The sequence below is a fragment of the Osmerus eperlanus genome, chromosome 2, assembly GCF_963692335.1.
Source record: "Osmerus eperlanus chromosome 2, fOsmEpe2.1, whole genome shotgun sequence".
Lineage (NCBI taxonomy): Eukaryota > Metazoa > Chordata > Actinopteri > Osmeriformes > Osmeridae > Osmerus > Osmerus eperlanus.
Genome location: NC_085019.1, coordinates 299,227 through 316,583, shown reverse-complemented (window position 1 = coordinate 316,583; position 17,357 = coordinate 299,227). Strand labels below are relative to the sequence as shown.

General features: G+C 41.7%; 4 protein-coding genes and 1 long non-coding RNA gene across 10 annotated transcripts; 1 reads left to right on the top strand and 4 right to left on the bottom strand.

The window, feature by feature from the left end:
- Positions 1 to 407: 407 nt before the first annotated feature.
- On the bottom strand, positions 408 to 4,363 carry spsb3a (splA/ryanodine receptor domain and SOCS box containing 3a). 5 transcript variants are annotated; one of them, XM_062484754.1, is made up of 7 exons: positions 4,295 to 4,363; positions 3,222 to 3,366; positions 2,664 to 2,844; positions 2,161 to 2,348; positions 1,936 to 2,038; positions 1,468 to 1,593; positions 408 to 1,271 (listed from the first exon to the last, which is right to left on the bottom strand). In XM_062484754.1, exons 2-7 carry the CDS (start codon positions 3,345 to 3,347, stop codon positions 883 to 885), a joined length of 1,113 nt encoding a protein of 370 aa, XP_062340738.1. In that variant the 5' UTR covers positions 3,348 to 3,366; positions 4,295 to 4,363; the 3' UTR covers positions 408 to 882. The 5 variants fall into 5 exon arrangements, with proteins under 5 accessions (XP_062340738.1, XP_062340729.1, XP_062340728.1 ...); XM_062484745.1 differs by having other exon boundaries at positions 3,222 to 3,810; positions 3,842 to 4,304; XM_062484744.1 differs by having other exon boundaries at positions 4,132 to 4,304.
- Positions 4,364 to 4,621: 258 nt separating this feature from the next.
- On the bottom strand, positions 4,622 to 7,775 carry atp6v0ca (ATPase H+ transporting V0 subunit ca). Its single transcript, XM_062484812.1, has 3 exons — positions 7,524 to 7,775; positions 5,808 to 5,991; positions 4,622 to 5,702 (listed from the first exon to the last, which is right to left on the bottom strand). The coding sequence occupies exons 1-3, from the start codon at positions 7,594 to 7,596 to the stop codon at positions 5,498 to 5,500; spliced, it is 462 nt and encodes a 153-aa protein (XP_062340796.1). The 5' UTR covers positions 7,597 to 7,775; the 3' UTR covers positions 4,622 to 5,497.
- Positions 7,776 to 13,829, top strand: amdhd2 (amidohydrolase domain containing 2). Of its 2 annotated transcripts, XM_062484740.1 has the most exons (13): positions 7,776 to 8,235; positions 8,662 to 8,781; positions 9,136 to 9,272; positions 10,201 to 10,340; positions 10,503 to 10,557; positions 10,868 to 11,080; positions 11,558 to 11,646; positions 12,010 to 12,154; positions 12,253 to 12,360; positions 12,829 to 12,897; positions 12,991 to 13,092; positions 13,263 to 13,348; positions 13,403 to 13,829. In XM_062484740.1, the coding sequence occupies exons 2-12, from the start codon at positions 8,699 to 8,701 to the stop codon at positions 13,334 to 13,336; spliced, it is 1,215 nt and encodes a 404-aa protein (XP_062340724.1). In that variant the 5' UTR covers positions 7,776 to 8,235; positions 8,662 to 8,698; the 3' UTR covers positions 13,337 to 13,348; positions 13,403 to 13,829. The 2 variants fall into 2 exon arrangements, 1 of the variants encoding a protein (XP_062340724.1); XR_009932712.1 differs by having other exon boundaries at positions 12,991 to 13,348.
- LOC134039070 (uncharacterized) lies at positions 11,875 to 12,998 on the bottom strand. The gene is made up of 2 exons (XR_009932740.1): positions 12,720 to 12,998; positions 11,875 to 12,455 (listed from the first exon to the last, which is right to left on the bottom strand). It is a non-coding gene; the product is annotated as an uncharacterized LOC134039070 (long non-coding RNA).
- On the bottom strand, positions 13,755 to 16,514 carry jmjd8 (jumonji domain containing 8). Its single transcript, XM_062484778.1, has 9 exons — positions 16,277 to 16,514; positions 16,093 to 16,185; positions 15,931 to 15,979; positions 15,038 to 15,134; positions 14,880 to 14,948; positions 14,667 to 14,786; positions 14,438 to 14,505; positions 14,170 to 14,304; positions 13,755 to 13,994 (listed from the first exon to the last, which is right to left on the bottom strand). The coding sequence occupies exons 1-9, from the start codon at positions 16,387 to 16,389 to the stop codon at positions 13,914 to 13,916; spliced, it is 825 nt and encodes a 274-aa protein (XP_062340762.1). The 5' UTR covers positions 16,390 to 16,514; the 3' UTR covers positions 13,755 to 13,913.
- Between the last annotated feature and the right edge of the window lie 843 nt (positions 16,515 to 17,357).

The following is a 17,357-nucleotide window of genomic DNA, read 5'->3' as shown; positions in this document are numbered from 1 at the left end:
TACTAAATTCTTAAACCTTGAAATTACTCATGTCAGCACCACAGTCCTGTATAATTGTTCTACCGAGTAGTGACAAACCTATATTAACCCTAACTAACCCTAACCCTATATTTACCAATAATAATATTAATGTATTCATTGAGCAGATGCTCTTATCAAAAGCGACGTACATGTGGGGGACTGAATGTGCACCTCTTGATCTGCAGTCAAATGCTTTACCAATGAGAAGTATCTATGAACTATACCAATGAGTGCAGGGCTGTGATTGGATCCCTTGGTAACAGAAAGAGTGTGATTGGATCCCTTGGTAACAGAAAAAGTGAACCAATCGTCTTCATCTGATCGGTCACTCACACATCTACTGCTGAAGGTCTTCATATTAGCCACCATCTTGGAAAGGCTTGGTCTAATATTAAAATCTATTTACATAATGCACATGATATCTTTTAGATAGGAATAGGTTAACAGAAAGAGAAGAAGTAGGCAACACATACATCAAACCCAGGAAACCAGTAAAGACCCAGCAAAACCAACCTGTCTCAACAAGAAGATTAGACAATCCTTCACAAGCATTCTGGGAAACTATATACACTCTGCACTCAGCTTTTCCTGGACAGTTAGAAATGTGAAAACTAGATCTTATTTAGCTGAGAAACACTGACTCCTTCCAACTGCATATATATATACTGTAACAATGTGCACTGATATTTGGCCGTGGTTATGTCTTTGTGTCACATTCATATATCAGAGAGTAACCATGTTCTGAAACAATCGTCTCATATTTTCACATTTTCTACCGTTATGTCTAGTGTGGTTTCCTGTTTGTGGATACGCAGGCACACACTGCGTATCGTGAGTTTTTCAAAGGGCAGGAGGTCCAAATCATGTCCACCGACATCGTTTCCTCTGGTACGCCTCAGGGTTGGAGCAGCACCCCTTTGAGTCACAGAGCGAGCGGCAGGCTGCGGGGGTGCCCGGGGGCGAGGCTGCGGGGCGCTCAGGGCCGTCAGCTCCCTCCTCTGAGCCACAGCCGTTGAGGCTCAGCACCCATCCCAGCTTGGTGTGCAGCAGGTGTCTCAGCCCAGGCGGGAGGGGCAGCACACTGAGCGTGTCCGTGCAGTCTGGCAGGAGCTGGCGAAGGCGGGCGCAGCACAAGTACTGCAGGGAGGTAGGCGCGAAGCAGGACCGGATCACCTTCATGCTACTCTTAGCTGCTGTGGAACAGGCCATGGGGAAGAGCCTCTTGTTTTGCAGTTCTGTGGCAGCAACACCTGGGACAACATGAGGACACGGAAGATGACAGTGTTCTTGTGATTCTGAGCTGTATGTTTCATTCACTATCAAGGCAGTATGGAAAAGCTCCAATGACTCTCAAAAACTGTTACTTCCTATAAAGTTGGTCAATAACAACAACTTGCTGTTCACTGATTTCCCTGAATAAATAAAAATAGTAATAATAATCATTACCTATGCACTTGCGGTTTTTGAAGAAAGTAAGGGTGCCATGCCAGGTGTCCAGATGTACTCCGATGATGGAGCCCTGGCCAAACCGGGAGGAGAAGTTCACCTTATCTCCTTTGTGATGCAACAACCCTATTATGAGGAAGGCAAACACGGAGGGCTTTAAATGTTCTTACAAGTTTGGTATTGTTTGATAAAAACAAATATTTTAAAGAAATGTTGTTTTTATTTATTCTCATGATTGAGCACAACCCACCCCCCACACACACACAAATAATAGAGGTAAACCTGCACCCAAATAAACATGTAAACAATGGGACTCACTCACAAATGTTCAATTGTTAGTAGTAGAAGCGTGTGTGTTTGGAGCTAAGAGAGTACGCTCACATGAAGAGCCTGCACTTTAACTTCATTGCATCTTCTCAGATCGAAACACTAGTGAACACTGTTCAATGGAAGTAGAAAATGGCTTACCAGTGTAGGAGAGACCCCAACTGTCCTCATCTTTCCCCAAGAGGCTACAGAACGAATGTCTATACTTGTCCAGGTTCACATCTGACGTCCCAATGCCTACCATCTACACAACAACACAGAGACTTGCAAGTCTTCAAAGAATAATAATCTCAAATTAATAATCTATCTAGTACCAAAAGGTGATTAAGGAGCTGTAGTCTGACCATGTCTGTGCCGTACACTGACCATGTCTGTGCCGTACACTGGGGACGTCATCTTGATCTCCCAGAAGTGTTGCCCTTCAGCCAGTTCTCTGGCCCCACGGATAGCAGCGGTGCCACAGCTGTACTCTGTGTGAAAGTTCACTTTGCGGTTGTCACAGCTTAACAACGTTGCTGTAGATCGACTGCTGTCATCCCACACCCAGTCGAAGTCTGAAACATTATAAGACAATGGTTCAGTTCATTCATTAAAATAAATATTGCATACTTAGACCCGACAGACTTTGATGATAGTGACATTTGACAAGTTGGAAATTGTGACTTAAATATCAGGCTAGTCCAAATCGATGGTGTGCATTTACAATGCTTTTATGACATGATTAGACGTTACTTATATTATTTCAATCGATAAAAAAACATTAAACACTGTACTTTTCCAGCGTGATGAAAGACAATTGAGCCCAACCCCGTTACTATATTACATTATATGCATTATATATTTGATTAGTATTTTGTCCAGGCCCTCACCCTGGTCATCCTCTCCACAGTGGCAGTCTCTGACCCGGTGGAAGCCTCTCGGGCATGGGGTGTAGCCTGACTCAGCCAGAGAGTCACAGCCGCAGTACGACTCCCCTGTGACAGGCACAGCACTGGGGAGTGGGGGCGCCACCACGGCCGGGAAATCTGCTTCAGAGTCAGAGTCACTGTACTGGAAACCACACAAACACAAACTATTACAATATGAATATGAAACTCACCATTACTATCTGCATGTCAATGATTTTCCATTTATTGTGAAATAAGTTAAGGGGCTGTCACTTTAGCAGTCATGTAAACTGTTAAAATGTGTTTACACTTATTCCACACGAGTTTGAAGAGCTAGATTAGTTATTTTAATAGAAATATATGCAGGTTTGTTTAAACATGTAGGCTACTCTAATTACAGATTTTAATTTCGTGTAATCTTGCAATTATTGAGATGGTAAAATACATAATAAATCAGTGCGTCAGATTTCGACGCCGTCGCAAGTGGAAGTACAATCAAAGATATCACACGTCTGTACCATTGCACCGAACATTATTTACCTGTAAACGTTCATAGCGCCAGTCCTCGGTCTCAGAGGCAAGCCCCAGCGCGCGGGCGTCCGCATCGCGGCGTATTCCACTCCAGACATAACGCCACGCCCGACTGTTCCTGCTCCGCCTGGACATTGTGGTGAGATAATTTGACCTGTGGTAAAGCAAGAGTCACACCAAAGTTAAAACCTGAAAGGTTACCTGATCCATTCTATTCACTACACCGTAGTCCTGACCAGAACTATTACGAGATACTACTAGAAAATATGCAGGATTTTACGTAATTACATTGTATTCCATGTTTTTTCTTTTACAAAAAAATAATCACGTTTTATGAGTATAACGAGTGTTCTCAATGTATAGGTTCAATACCTAGCCTAGTCAAGATCACATTCATGTTCTAACTTGCTACTAATCGCGTTGATTTTGTTTTCCCATAACTAGCTAGATATCCTGGTCTACAGTAACCTAGTAATTTGCTTGCTTGCCAGACAGGCCAGCTAGAAGGTGACAGTCAATTCCTTCGCTTAATGCTGGTTTACTAGCCAACTAGCTAGAGTATGTAACAAGAGCTAGCTGTACTAGTTTGTAAAAAGTGCTAGGCTAGCTAGCGTGGCTAACAGTAACACAAGCCAGCCCTTGCTGAAGACAGTTCAGGGTAAGGAGGACTAGACTAGCTATGCGTCTGCCAGGTGTTTATAGCATAAGCTAGGAAAAACTGCAAGCCACCGTATTATTTTATATAGACTTAGGTCGTTATCAAGCTAGTGCTAACCATACAGTAATTAGTCCCTGCCAGTTAGACTAGGCTAACTACAGTAGTTGAAGCCTACAGTTAATCTAGACTAGCTAGTATATCTAAAGTTAGCCTATCTCGTGCTAGGTTAATGTAGCTAACGATACCGAATACAGTACACACGTCAGTATTGTCAGTCTTCAGTGTATTCTTATTCCCAAATGTAACTGCTCAGCAACTAACTACCTACGACAATATAATTACGTAGTTATGTTGATAGTTCGCTCACTAGCTATCCAGCATTCCTATCATGACCTACTTGTCAGAACGGACGTAAACAAAATACCTTCACTTGTAACGAACAACTAGCGAGCAACCAGTGATTGGATGATGAACATGTCGTCACACTATTTTCATATCCTATGATTAGGATACTTTTTTCCTTCCCCTTTATATTACGCTACTGCTTGTTTACAGAAAATGTGGTTATATTTTGATGAGTGATGGTTCTTCTATTGCATACAGATGTTACTATCCCAAGTTTACTATGTATTAGTAATAATATATATTAATATGGTGTGGATAATCATTTAGTAAAACGGAATACATAACAAGCACATTGGATTACCATTGCGAGTTCCTCAATCTAAGTAAACATTGATAGAAAAACCTGTCAGGTTTGGGAGATTTATTTGGAAATCAGATCAGGCAAACCGCAAGCCTCCCCCTTCAACAAAATAAAGAATGCAGTACTACAGGTGAACAGTACATGTGATTGAGAATGTTGCATTGGAGTTCAAACATACAAATAGTCATACAATACACACACAAACCCATTCATTTACCCCGAGCACAGATCAGGACACTAGTCTTCCACCACACACAGAGGAATTCCAAGCACTTACCATTATCCACAGTGCAATTCATTTCACTATACAGACATTTATAGTAAACATATACTAGGAATTTAGTAGACATTGTTCAATTTAAACAGTAGCATGAACAAATTAAAATCTTCAATTTTCCATAGTGAAAAAATCAATTTACACTTGTAAAGCTTCTTTAACATCAACTTGAAACTAAAAATGTCCCCAAAAATGAATAAAAATAAATGTCCATGATTCATTCAAGTCAGTTTTCAGACAAGTGATGACCAAAACGAAGCCAGAAGTGGATAACATTGATTCTCAAACATGCACGGCACGGACAGGATACTACACTGACTGAGCACATTTACAAAGGGATCTAGACTAACTAACCTTGGACAACTGTATAGATAAGATTAGACTGAAATCCAACCATTTGATCATAACCCATCTTAAAACAACCCCTAGACCTAAACAGTGGATCTAAGAGAACTTGACGGGTGCATGTAGTGACACAGCAGACGGCATGACTAAAACTCCAGGTAGAACTCTTACAATACTACCAACACACCTGGTCCTGTCAGATCCACATGGTAGATTAAGGTCCACAAGTTGATATGGAACTGAGCAAAAGGGTTGTTGTTCTGCATGTGTGGAATGAATGAGATGGTAAAGACAAACATTTATTTTGTGGACAGAATGAGAGCCACGATGAGGCCATAAAGCCCTAAAACTTCAGCAAAAATGAGGATGAGGATCATGCCCACAAACAGCCTGGGCTGTTGGGCTGTGCCCCTGACACCTGCATCTCCCACAATGCCGATAGCAAAACCTGCTGCCAGTCCGCTTAAGCCCACACTCAGCCCAGCGCCAAGGTGAAGAAAACTCCTGAAGAAAGATGATTACATTTTAGAAGAGGACAAATAGAATGGTAAACACTCACTGACTGAAATTAATGTTCATCCTGATCCTATTTCTCTTAATGAAACTTACTTATACAAGGTGATTGTCTCAGAGATGTTGTTGGCAATCAGCACAGCCACCACGAGCCCATAGATGGCGATAATACCTGCCATGACTACAGGGATGATGGACTTCATGATGAGTTCTGGCCGCATCACTGACATGGCAGCGATGCCAGTTCCACTCTTGGCTGTGCCGTAGGCTGCCCCCAATGCTTCAAGAAAGGAGGAAAAAAATTATTACAGAAACAAAACACAATCGGTTTACAGGCCAATATCCCTACACATGGTGGCAGCTTTTTAAATTGCAATCACCTTTTCGCAATTGTCAAAATTATATTTTGTGCTTTGTAAAACATTGAATATATATATATATATATATTTTTTTTTAACTACTATGTTTGGCCATATCGTCCAGCCGACGGGGTTCGTCAAAAACAAGACAGTTGGTAGGGACACTAGTAGGCTACAGCGTAAATTGCAGTAGCGGTTAGAACCGAAACTGTACTGTACTGTAGCGAGTGGTACGTGACAGTGGAGCGAGTGGTACGTGACAGTAGCTAGTGGCACATGCCAGTGCCTCCACTGGCACGTGACAGTGGCTAGTGGTACATGCCAGTGCCTCCGCTGGTACGTGACAGTAGCTAGTGGTACATGCCAGTGCCTCCGCTGGTACGTGACAGTAGCTAGTGGTACATGCCAGTGCCTCTACTGGCACCTAGTGGTACGTGACAGTAGCTAGTGGTACATGCCAGTGCCTCCGCTGGTACATGACAGTAGCTAGTGGTACGTTACAGCACCTCCACTGGTACATGAGAGTTACTGTTCTGTTGATAGTGGTATGCAAGTGTGTCGTGGCAGTTGCATTGGGTGTCTTGCAGCTTTTGTTTACTGTCGTGTAACTGCCCCGCGGCCATTTTAGAATAGGAGAACAGGCTATAAACTTTTATTAAAAAAAATAAGTTAAAATGTTCGTGCTAACAGACTCCAGACTCCGCGTCGCTGCAGTGGACACGCACTGTTAGGCTACATGACAGTAAACAAAAGCTGCAAGACACCCAATGCAACTGCCACGAGACACTTGCATACCACTATCAACAGAACGGTAACTGTCATGTACCAGTGGAGGCGCTGTCACGTACCAGCTACTGTCATGTACCAGTAGAGGCACTGGCATGTACCACTAGCTACTGTCACGTACCAGTGGAGGCACTGTCACGTGCCAGTGGAGGCACTGGCACGTACCACTCGCTCCACTGGCATGTACCACTAGCTACAGTACTGTACAGTTTCGGTTCTAACTGCCTCTTGTAAATTGGCTGTCTTAGATTCTAGTAGTAGTAGCCTACAGATACGCCTTGTGAGTGGTGAGCAAGGTAGTGTTTGAGATCATCCCCATATTAACCGACAGGAAAAATAATAGTTTGTGTCAAACTCGCAGTCAAGATCAGTATTGAATAGATCGAGCACAAACATATGTGAAATACAAATTGTAGCTAGATCTCTAACGTTATTTATTTTGTTGCCTACCTACGCTAGCTCTAGCTAAAAAGTAACGTCAACTGTGATGGGAATATCGGATCCTTCCCCCTCACACCAGTGTTACAAACCACCGCATGTGTGCTAGCAAGACAGCTTAATCGAAGTCGACAAATCATGTCGCCGTTCAATTATTAATTTATAAAATAAGTATTGAAATATACTGAAATATAATGTTTAGGCGAGGTGACTAATGGTTGATAGTTACCACTGAAGACCATGGCTGCAGAAGCTCCCATCACAGCAAAGAACGGGGAGTATTGAGGGCTATCTGCCGACATTTTTCAGAGCAATTAATAACCCTAACCCTTACTGAGTAGTTAGATAATGAACACTTCTGGTATGACTAACTATATATTTAAACACCCCCGTTGTCGCTCAACAGAAGCACTTGCCCAAGTGTTCAGTGCAGGGTATAAGGCTAATAACAGGCAACTGTTCCTGGCTTAAACACCGGTGTAGCTAGCAGAGAAAATGGCGCTATGGAAAATGTCACATGACCAACATTTCGGGAAGGTCCACTGTGGCCGCCCAGGGTTCAGTGGACCAAGCCTTTTATTATGCTGTAATTGGAGCAACAATGACAAATGTGTTTTAAAACACCAATACACCACAATATAGTAGCCTGTAGGCTACCCGTACAACTGACCTAATGATGTTCTTTCGCAAAATGTGTGGTAGGTTTTGATTTAGTGAACATCTATCCAGGATTTGAACAAATTGCAACACTGCAAGACGTAGCATTAAGAGATTTGTGTGGTGGCATTTAATATTGCCATAACGTGTCGGCTAGTTTGGGAATGGGACGTTTTCGTTTAGATCAGCTGACTCCTGCAATCTCACATGACTGCTTGCTCCTCCTTTCGTTTCAATGCTGATGGCGAGAGTAGCCTATCCTACTGTGTGTAAAAGTCTATGGGGTAAGTTTTCCTATTTTTTCTTAAAAAACGATTGGCTTTTAAATGAATAGCAGGCTACTTGTACACTGCACAACAACAGTAGGGTGATTTAGCCCTATATTAAGATATAGTTTACCCTCAACTAAACGTTTAGCGGTACGATTATCTTTTTATCGATTAGGCTATATTTGTAAAATATTTTTTTTTACATGATCTTTGTTAGATTTGTTAGACAATCTTTGTTACACAATTGCAACTTTCTCGACTGAGACAAGTCGGTTAATGGGACGGGGTCAAAGTCAATTCTGCACCTCGAAGTAATATGCTATCTTGATGTCTCATAGGATATTGTTTTAGGCTGATAGGCTTGTGCTCCGTATGGATTAAAAAGTAGGCTATACCAGATATACTTCCTTAAACCATGCCATTTATTTGTTTTTATGTTAGAGTAATACAACTTTGTTGACAAAGTATTTTACGGAAAATGCCATCCAATAAGTCTGTGTCAGAGGAACCTATTGTCCAGTTTGTCAACTGCAGGATACTGAGAGAACATAAGCTTCAGAGGTATGAAATCTGTACAGGTTTGAACATATTCATTGTGAACTCAGTTTTCTCAGTTACTCTGCCACTTATGTTGTAGCCTAGGCTACTTGACATGATGTGACACATTGACAGGTGCGTATGCACAAAAACAATATCTGCACAACTTTATAGGGAACAGTGGTTTTCTTACCTGTATTGATGAGTTAATGAAATCAGTAAAGTGTTATGCATTCTAAACGTTAATTAAGGATGGACTTGTATTTAACTCCATATGCATTGTGTTTATGAAAAACATACAAAATATAGGCCTACATAGTGCAAATATTGTTATGTAATGCTGTTTATTCATGAGCCTGCTTGTGTGTCCTACTTAAGAGAGGACCTCTGGGTCCGCGAGGGGACAATACTCGACCCAGAGAAGCTCTTCTTTGATGAAAAAGGTTATGCAGATGAGATTGTTGATTGCAAAGGATGCATTGTCGCCCCCGGATTCATAGATGTCCAGATAAACGGTAAGGCCAATCGTTTTCGTTAGTGGCCTACTTAACAGACAAATTATTAGTATTCAGATATATATTTTTTAAATATGTGTAGTATATTGAGAGACTTATTCAAAACTCTTAACTTTCGTAATATGAAAAAAAGGAAAGTGGTAAAGTAAAAAGCCGTGTCCTAGCCAATTTAAAGAATGCTGCCACGCGGGCCTTTTTCCCAGCACTTGTCACTTCATGATGTGGAACTTCTGTCATGAAACTTAATCGATCAATATTCAAATATACCAATAATGATGTGTATAAAATTTCCCCCAGATTAATGATTAGTCTTATGTGATAGTTTGTCTTACCTTGCTCTATCACTTTGCATACAGCCCGGCAATGCCAGCTTTGTAATAGCCAAGTAGCCCATCATTCATTATTACATTTACATTTAGTCATTTAGCAGACGCTCTTATCCAGAGCGACTTACAGTAAGTACAGGGACATTCCCCCGAGGCAAGTAGGGTGAAGTGCCTTGCCCAAGGACACAACGTCAGTTGGCATGACCGGGAATCGAACTGGCAACCTTCGGATTACTAGCCCGATTCCCTCACCGCTCAGCCACCTGACTCCCTGATTATTGCAATATTGCACTCCCTGATTATTGCAATATTGCGCAGAACACAATATTGGAAAGACATTTTCATACTCCCAAATGTTCTTTGTATTACAACCTGCTCTGTGGCAAACTGTGTAGAATCTCCAGAAATGGAACTTTTGGCATGAAATACCTCAAATGTGTGGAGCGTTTGCCGTTAGTCTGCTGCGAGGAAGAGCAACGTCAAGGACCCGCCCCTTACTGTTTCAGGCATAGCACTGAGAAGGGGAACATAGTAAACACATTTCTCAAATTAAAATGACAGTGCCAAAACAACTTCTGTTTCATCTTCAAATCTGTCATCAGGAGGATATGGCATTGACTTCTCTCAAGCAACCGAAGATGTCAGAGGTGGGGTGTCTTTAGTGGCAAAGAAAATACTGGAGCATGGTGTTACCTCCTTCTGCCCTACCTTGGTGACCTCACCTCCAAACATCTACCACAAGGTGTTGTCTGATGCTGTAGACTGGCAATTTCTGTTTCATAACACAAAAAATACAGACAATTGTGCTCTAGTCATGCATATATGTATCATCAACATATTTCTTTGTAAAGTTAAATGACTGATTGGGATGTTATACTTGATGGCGATGCTACTTGTTTTCAAGGTCTTGCCTGAGGTCAGAGTTCACAATGGAGGAAGAGAAGGTGCTGGAGTGTTGGGTAAGAATGTCACCAAGGAGAACAGATCAGCCTGTACTGCACAACACTGCAGATCTGGAGTCAGACCAGCTAAGAATCAAGCACATTAAATGGTTAAGCACTGCAGTGTACTGTTGAAAAACACAGATTAATATATATTTTAACTGTTAATCTTGCATGAAATATTGCACTATTCTATATAACTGCCGCCATATAATTTAGTTAAAATGTTTGTTATAGGTTAGACTTTTTTAAAATAACTAATTCTTTCAATAATGTAATTCTCTCCATCTCTTTCCAACCCATTCTGATTCATCCTTACTGTCCCCAGGGTTTCATCTGGAGGGGCCGTTCATCAGTCCAGAAAAGAAAGGAGCTCATCCAGAGAAATATCTACATACTTTCCAGTTGGGTGGAATGAGCGACCTACTGGACACCTACGGTGCTCTGGACAATGTTGCCATGGTGACGTTAGCCCCAGAGCTAGCCAATAGCCAAGTGGTGATTCAGGAATTGGCGCAAATGGGCATCACTGTCTCATTAGGTGGGTTTTAGGAAAATAACTGAAGTTTCTTTGCTGAAAGATATTGAAGGCTAGAACTAATATATCTTGTTGCAAGGCAACTCTTACATTTTGGGGTTTAATTTATGGGAGGGGGCTTGCATCCTAGCTTTGGTACTGAAATGGGGGTAATGATTTCAACACTACAGCGATATTTAGGAGGATTCTAATATTTAAATATATAAAGAAATAATGAATATCACCCAAATCCTGAGCTCAGACTCCATAAAGGGGAATGAGTTGTTGTCATGGTGATGAATAACCATCGACCAAGTAAAGCAGGTGATAATGAAGGCCGTAATAGTAGCTCTGACAGAGTTAAACGTTAGCGCACCTTGACAGGTGATACTTAATGTGACTGGAAAACGGCCTCAACTAGTCTTAACGTTTGGTTTGGTTTTGGGTGCTAACCCAAATGGATTCTAACTTAATATAAGGTGAAACTTGTTTGACATGTAGGACACTCAGTGGCTAACCTCACCCAGGCAGAGGAAGCAGTTCAGCACGGAGCGTCATTCATCACTCACCTCTTCAACGCAATGCTGCCAGTGAGTTCATTTACATCATATGTGTTGTACCTTATTTAAGGAACATTAATCAGTCGGATTCAAAAGCAAACATGGGTCAATCGCAAGGTTTATGATGATTGGCCTATGCACTTTTTTTGTGGATAAAAGCGTCTGCTAAATGAATAAATGTAAGGTCGATTTGTTGAAAATAGCAACACTGAAGAACCAAAGATTGAAATCGACCTGAGTAAGATATCTTCAACAGTAAACAATTACAATCGATTTATTCACTGAAGTTCTCCATTTGAACAATTGTACAGATGTTAAATTGCTTGACATGATCTAAAAACTGAAACTAGTCAAAGTTAACCAACATACTTCCTGTGTAATGATGGGTTGCAGTTCCACCACAGAGATCCAGGCATAGTGGGCCTGCTGACTAGTGACCAGATCCCTCATGACAGGAAAGTGTTCTACGGCATGATTGCTGACGGCATCCACACCAACCCGGCCGCCCTGCGCATCGCCCACAGAGCACACCCCTCAGGTACAATGAAACAGCATGGCAGCACACCAGTTGGCAGTAAAGTGACAATAAAAGTCAAACAGTTAAATGAAGAGAAATGACATGCGTTTGTTGTTCAGGTCTGGTGTTGGTGACTGATGCCATCACGGCAATGGGTCTTCCCCCTGGGCGCCACCCTCTGGGTCAGCAGGTCATTGAGATCCAGGGCCTTCATGCTTATGTGGCAGGTCATTATCTCCTTTAAGTCAAAAATATTCAAGCTTCCCTTTTTGTTTCTTTGCAAACAAAGCACCTGTGACGCCACACATTGATCACCTGGGATCTTCTGTGCACCTGTTAACCCTCGTGCTGCCTTCGGGTCACATGACCCAAAGGTTCATAACGAACCATCGTTGTGTTTACCCAATTTTACCCAATACAAAAACAAATTAAAATAATTTTCTTTTAACCATCGCAATGTTGGGGGTCTGAGACAGCCTAGCTGTTAAAAGAAAATGCTTCACTTTGTCTTTGTATGCGGTAAATTTGTCGCAATACGACGGTGGGTCACAATGACTGATGGGTCAGAATGACCCGAAGATAACACAAGGGTTAAGATCTTAACACGTTGTTTTAGTTCCTGATCAGCTGTTCAGGAGAAAAGCTTCAAGTACTAATGTCAGGCACTGAAGATACTGATGTCTTGTCTTCTTCAGGCACAACAACTCTCAGTGGAAGCATAGCCACAATGGACATGTGTGTGAGGCACTTCAAACAGGCTTCAGGTGAGAGAAAGTCTGGGAATGTGTGTTTCTCCCACTTGAGTTAAACCATGTCTGATCTCTGTGTGCCTCCACACGTGTCTGTGATGTCACCAGGATGCAGTGTGGAGGAAGCTCTGGAGGCCGCCTCCCTCCACCCAGCTCAGCTGCTGGGCATTAGCCAACACAAAGGCACCCTGTCATATGGAACAGATGCAGGTAAGGAATTAAATGTTGATGGCTACCTTTTCTCCATGCACTTGGTGGTGTGGTCATGTCCATTATCTTTAACAGCTGTTGGCTCAGGATGGGTTTGTGCTCTCAAGTATTTCTTGCAACTCTTAACACACACACACACTTGCTAAGTAATTCCCTCTGTCCATCCTCAGACCTCGTTCTGCTTGATGATGTCATGAATGTAAAAGCCACCTATGTTTCTGGAGAAGAGGTCTGGAGGAAGTGACCTCACTCTGAGGTCTGGAGGAAGTGACCTCACTCTGAGGTCTGGAGGAAGTGACCTCACTGTGAGGACCTACACGAAGGATGAACCATGGACCTGCAAAATAATAATATAACATACCTGTAGAGGGCATGCCAGTGTAGATATGAGGAAGTCATGATCAGATCCTCCACACTGGCTACCTGGAAATCCATCAGCAGCTGATTTGACGGCTTATTGCTTCTGCCTATCAGATCTAGTCATTACCTGAGTGACAGGCCTTTTGTCAAGCCATAATCCATAAACATACTTTGGCATGATGATTTCAGGTTGATCTCCACACTAGATAAATAGAGCAGCTATATGGTTTATGAATGACATTTGGGTTGTTACAACATCAGCAATCATTTGTAAATATATAAACTATTTTTTCAAACAAGTGTATGTATTGTAAAAACTGGAGCAAGTAAGGGAAAGAGTTAAGTGGAGTAAAATATTGTTTAGTAAATTAATGCAATCATTGTGTTCTAGTATGTCTTCCTAGTCCTTAGAAAAGAACCATTCTGTCATATATACATAATTGTTGGTTGGGGTGCGGGGCTCAGCCCAGGAAGGTGGAGATAAAAACAGACGTATCCAAATTGAGAGTTGCGTGCCACCAGCGGTCTGGGAAATACAGAACCTATCAGTAAACACACAAATATTTTTCACGTTAGTCCACATTGTATATTCATATTCTAAGCAAGTTTGAACTAAATACTGGCCTAAGAGGGTTCCAACATTTTACTTTGAATGTTTTATTTTACTGATTTCTATTTTAAATAAAGTGTGTGACGCCTCAGGTGAGCTGTTCCCACCTCTCCTGGCTGGATGGTGCACTCCAGCGGCCTCTCCTCCTCAGGCAGGTGGGGGGACACGTCCCTCACCCAGGAAAGAGTGCTGTGGTTTGGGTGGAAATGAGGGGCTTTGTCTGGGGGGTAGAGGAACCAGCGCTATACGGGGAACATGTTCTCAATCAGATACAGACCTTAATAAACCCTTTACAGCTTTAAAATGCATGAATGTCCTCTTCATACATCATTAGGCCCAGGGAGATGACCCTCTGTATGCAGACAGGTAGTTTACCTTCCTGCCGTAGATGACCTCAGAGTAGCCAGGTCCATGCCAGTGGAAAGGTACCCCTGTCCCTGGACCTATGGATGAAAGATTGTAAGGATAAGACTTTGATGTCAGAGAAAGATCCGGTATTCAGCCAGGCACTAGCAGGGCTTCAGGCAATGTGATGATGCTAGATGAGTCTGGAGGTTAACGGCCAGGGCCATTTGTCATTCAAAAGAACACAGTTCCTACTGACCTGCAATACCAAAGCTATATGCTCCAGTTGTCTTAGGCAGCAAGTAGGGTGGTGCTTTGTAGTTCTCAAACAGGGAGTGCCACTCAGTGAAGTTATTATCTCCAAAGAAATACAGTGTATCTGTTAAGAGACCAGGTGGAAGAGTTCCCTAATTAGCAGTGCTTCCCTTGACATGTCTGTGTACCAAGATCTGCTGAAAGCACCTGTACTCACCGCTGCCCAGAGTGTCCTCTGCCTGGGGCATCAGTAGCAAGTCTACAAACTCCTTGAAAGGGACATCCACTGCAGTCAACGATGAAATATATTGTGAATTCAAGGTTCAATTTTCCAGAGTTAGAGATTGAGTATGAGTGTGTGTGCGGCAAGCGTACCCTTCTTGTAGGAGAATGTGTTTGCTGTGCTGAGCCTAACTTTCCGATCTCCATACTCTTGAAGTAAATTGGATTTGGAGCATAAGAATTTGAATTTCTGAAAACAAAGTACCTTTACTTGAAACTCAAAAATACAATTATTGGAAAATACTTAAGTCTCATATGACAAGATAATGTTGGTATAGGTGATAAAATGTTCTGTGATGCTTAATTAATAAACACGCTGTCTTTGATAGACAGATTGTTTGTTCAAGATTAAGATTACTTCATTTGTCTTGGACAAATAAAGTAATACTGGGTAGTATTTCCAATTTGACAGCTTTTCTAAGCAAATTACAGATCTACAAAGGTCTAACCTAAACCCCTGCTTCAAGGTCTTCCGCGTCTTGACATATATGAATGATACTATCACTATTGAGTCTCATTACTTTATGACACGATGATGTAACAAGGCCGTAATCATAATATATATATATTCAAATATGGTCAAAATGTCCCCCCCAATATATTGATATAAAAATATAAATGTGCTACGCTACGACAGGCAACCACGCACGCTGGCTACGGCCTTTGTGTAGAATGAATGACGCTAAATTCTCGCTATAGTGTTTTGAGTCCGTACGGTTGCGTACGACCAATCAAAGCACAGATGTTTCGTAACTTCTGCAAAGCTATTGGTTTATGGTACAAAAAGGGTAGGACGCCCACCCTGTACAGACACGTAGCATTAGACAGAGACCTTGCATCACACCAACAACTGGCCCATCACTACGTGCATCACTACAGTGTATTTTTTATCATTCTGCACAGGCTGGGCGTGCTCCAAAATGTTGAAGTGGATGGCTCAAGTTGGTGTTGTGTTGTGTGTCTGAAAGGGCTTCCAGATAGCCTACCATATTGTCGGTGACACTTCTAAGAATTACAGGCTTTGAGTATGCATATCTATTAAAAAGAAAAGCAGATGTGAAAAAATGGTCTATATTCATTCAACATTTAAAATGTAAGTTAACATTTTAAAAGCAGGCCTAAAGATAATCACATATACATATGCCTACCTATCAATGAATTCGCGATATGACAAGGACACCCCATCCAAAATGTCTATGTTGCATGAGCCGTCATCCGTCAAACTACCTGAATTTGAGGACCTGTAGCAAAGTGCCCCAAAAAAATACATGACCAAATTTCACGTTTTAACATTTACACGCTACTGTAGCTAACGATCCTATAGTTACTCACCAGCCTCCGCTCTGTTCTGAACCCGTGGGGATGCTTCTCCGTTCTAATAAGGCAAGTCGCCTTGTTAAGAGCAAAATATGAAATACTATTGTAATACCAAGCTTATGGTCCATTTGTACAATTCTAAATAATTAAATAGTTTGGTTTACTACACTATACATTTCCTACGTCTGCTGTAGAGTCCTGCATTAGGTTGTGGAAGAAATTGTTGGATGAAAACAACTCTGGGCTGCGCGATGCCATCAGGGGAAACAGTGTAGCCAATCACAGCAAAGAAAACACGCTATGATACGGTGGCCCTGAGAGCTCAAAGAACTTCAACTTGAGCTTTCGTTGTGTCTCAATACCCATACTATTATCCATACTATTCTGCACTGTGGTGATGACATACTACCTGGGACATTGAGATTCCTGACATAGCTACCTGTCAGGAAGAACAGGTTCCTCTGTCAGGTAGAACAGGCGTATGTGTCCTAGGAAATTCCCTGTAACCTGTTAAGTTATGGTGCTTTTGTACATTCTGAAATGTATTCGTCTACAATATTTTCCAAATCTGTGGTGATATTGTCTGTGACTGGATTGGCATGGGTGGCCAAAACACACAAACATTCAAGTTTTTATTTTCTTATCTGTCCTAGACTACAATAGTCTTGACTTTTGCCACCTTAACTTGTTTTCCTCACTTGTCCCTTCTGGGTTCTGCTGATAATGAACCTCAGGTCAGTTAAGGCTGGATAGCTGCTTGACCCTGATTGCTTTTTCACTCTTCTTAAACCAGGGTCAGACTCCTCATCCATCACAACATCTCAACATGAAACTAAGAAATATTACCCAGAAATAACAATAATAAAAGTACGCAGTTTTCTGAAAAACATGTTTATATGTTTGTTTTTTTAAATTGATAAAAAAGTTGATTCATAAAAATACATGACTGACAAACGTGTTTAGTGTTAAAACACTACTGGTTCCAAATCTATTGGAAATCTCAAAAAAGCCTGCCCTTCTTCACCCCCCTGAAAAATCACTGATCAGAGTTGCCAATTCTCTCCATCTATGTCATCCAACTAGATCATATATTAAA

Bases quoted from the DNA above. Each gene is read 5' to 3' on its own strand.
- spsb3a (XM_062484754.1), bottom strand. From the start codon at position 3,347: ATGTCCAGGCGGAGCAGGAACAGTCGGGCGTGGCGTTATGTCTGGAGT. The intron at 2,349-2,663 runs GTGAGGGCCTGG...ATAATGTTTCAG, and splicing joins CTGTGGAGAGGATGACCAGG to ACTTCGACTGGGTGTGGGAT. The intron at 1,272-1,467 runs GTAATGATTATT...ATGTTGTCCCAG, and splicing joins CAAAAACCGCAAGTGCATAG to GTGTTGCTGCCACAGAACTG.
- atp6v0ca (XM_062484812.1), bottom strand. From the start codon at position 7,596: ATGTCGGCAGATAGCCCTCAATACTCCCCGTTCTTTGCTGTGATGGGA. The intron at 5,992-7,523 runs GTAACTATCAAC...CCTTTCTTGAAG, and splicing joins TGCAGCCATGGTCTTCAGTG to CATTGGGGGCAGCCTACGGC. The intron at 5,703-5,807 runs GTAAGTTTCATT...ATCTTTCTTCAG, and splicing joins GAGACAATCACCTTGTATAA to GAGTTTTCTTCACCTTGGCG.
- amdhd2 (XM_062484740.1), top strand. From the start codon at position 8,699: ATGCCATCCAATAAGTCTGTGTCAGAGGAACCTATTGTCCAGTTTGTC. The intron at 9,273-10,200 runs GTAAGGCCAATC...ATCTGTCATCAG, and splicing joins CATAGATGTCCAGATAAACG to GAGGATATGGCATTGACTTC. The intron at 10,341-10,502 runs GTGTTGTCTGAT...CTTGTTTTCAAG, and splicing joins CTCCAAACATCTACCACAAG to GTCTTGCCTGAGGTCAGAGT.
- jmjd8 (XM_062484778.1), bottom strand. From the start codon at position 16,389: ATGGACCATAAGCTTGGTATTACAATAGTATTTCATATTTTGCTCTTA. The intron at 16,186-16,276 runs GTGAGTAACTAT...ACTTTGCTACAG, and splicing joins TCAGAACAGAGCGGAGGCTG to GTCCTCAAATTCAGGTAGTT. The intron at 14,949-15,037 runs GTACGCTTGCCG...CGTTGACTGCAG, and splicing joins CACATTCTCCTACAAGAAGG to TGGATGTCCCTTTCAAGGAG.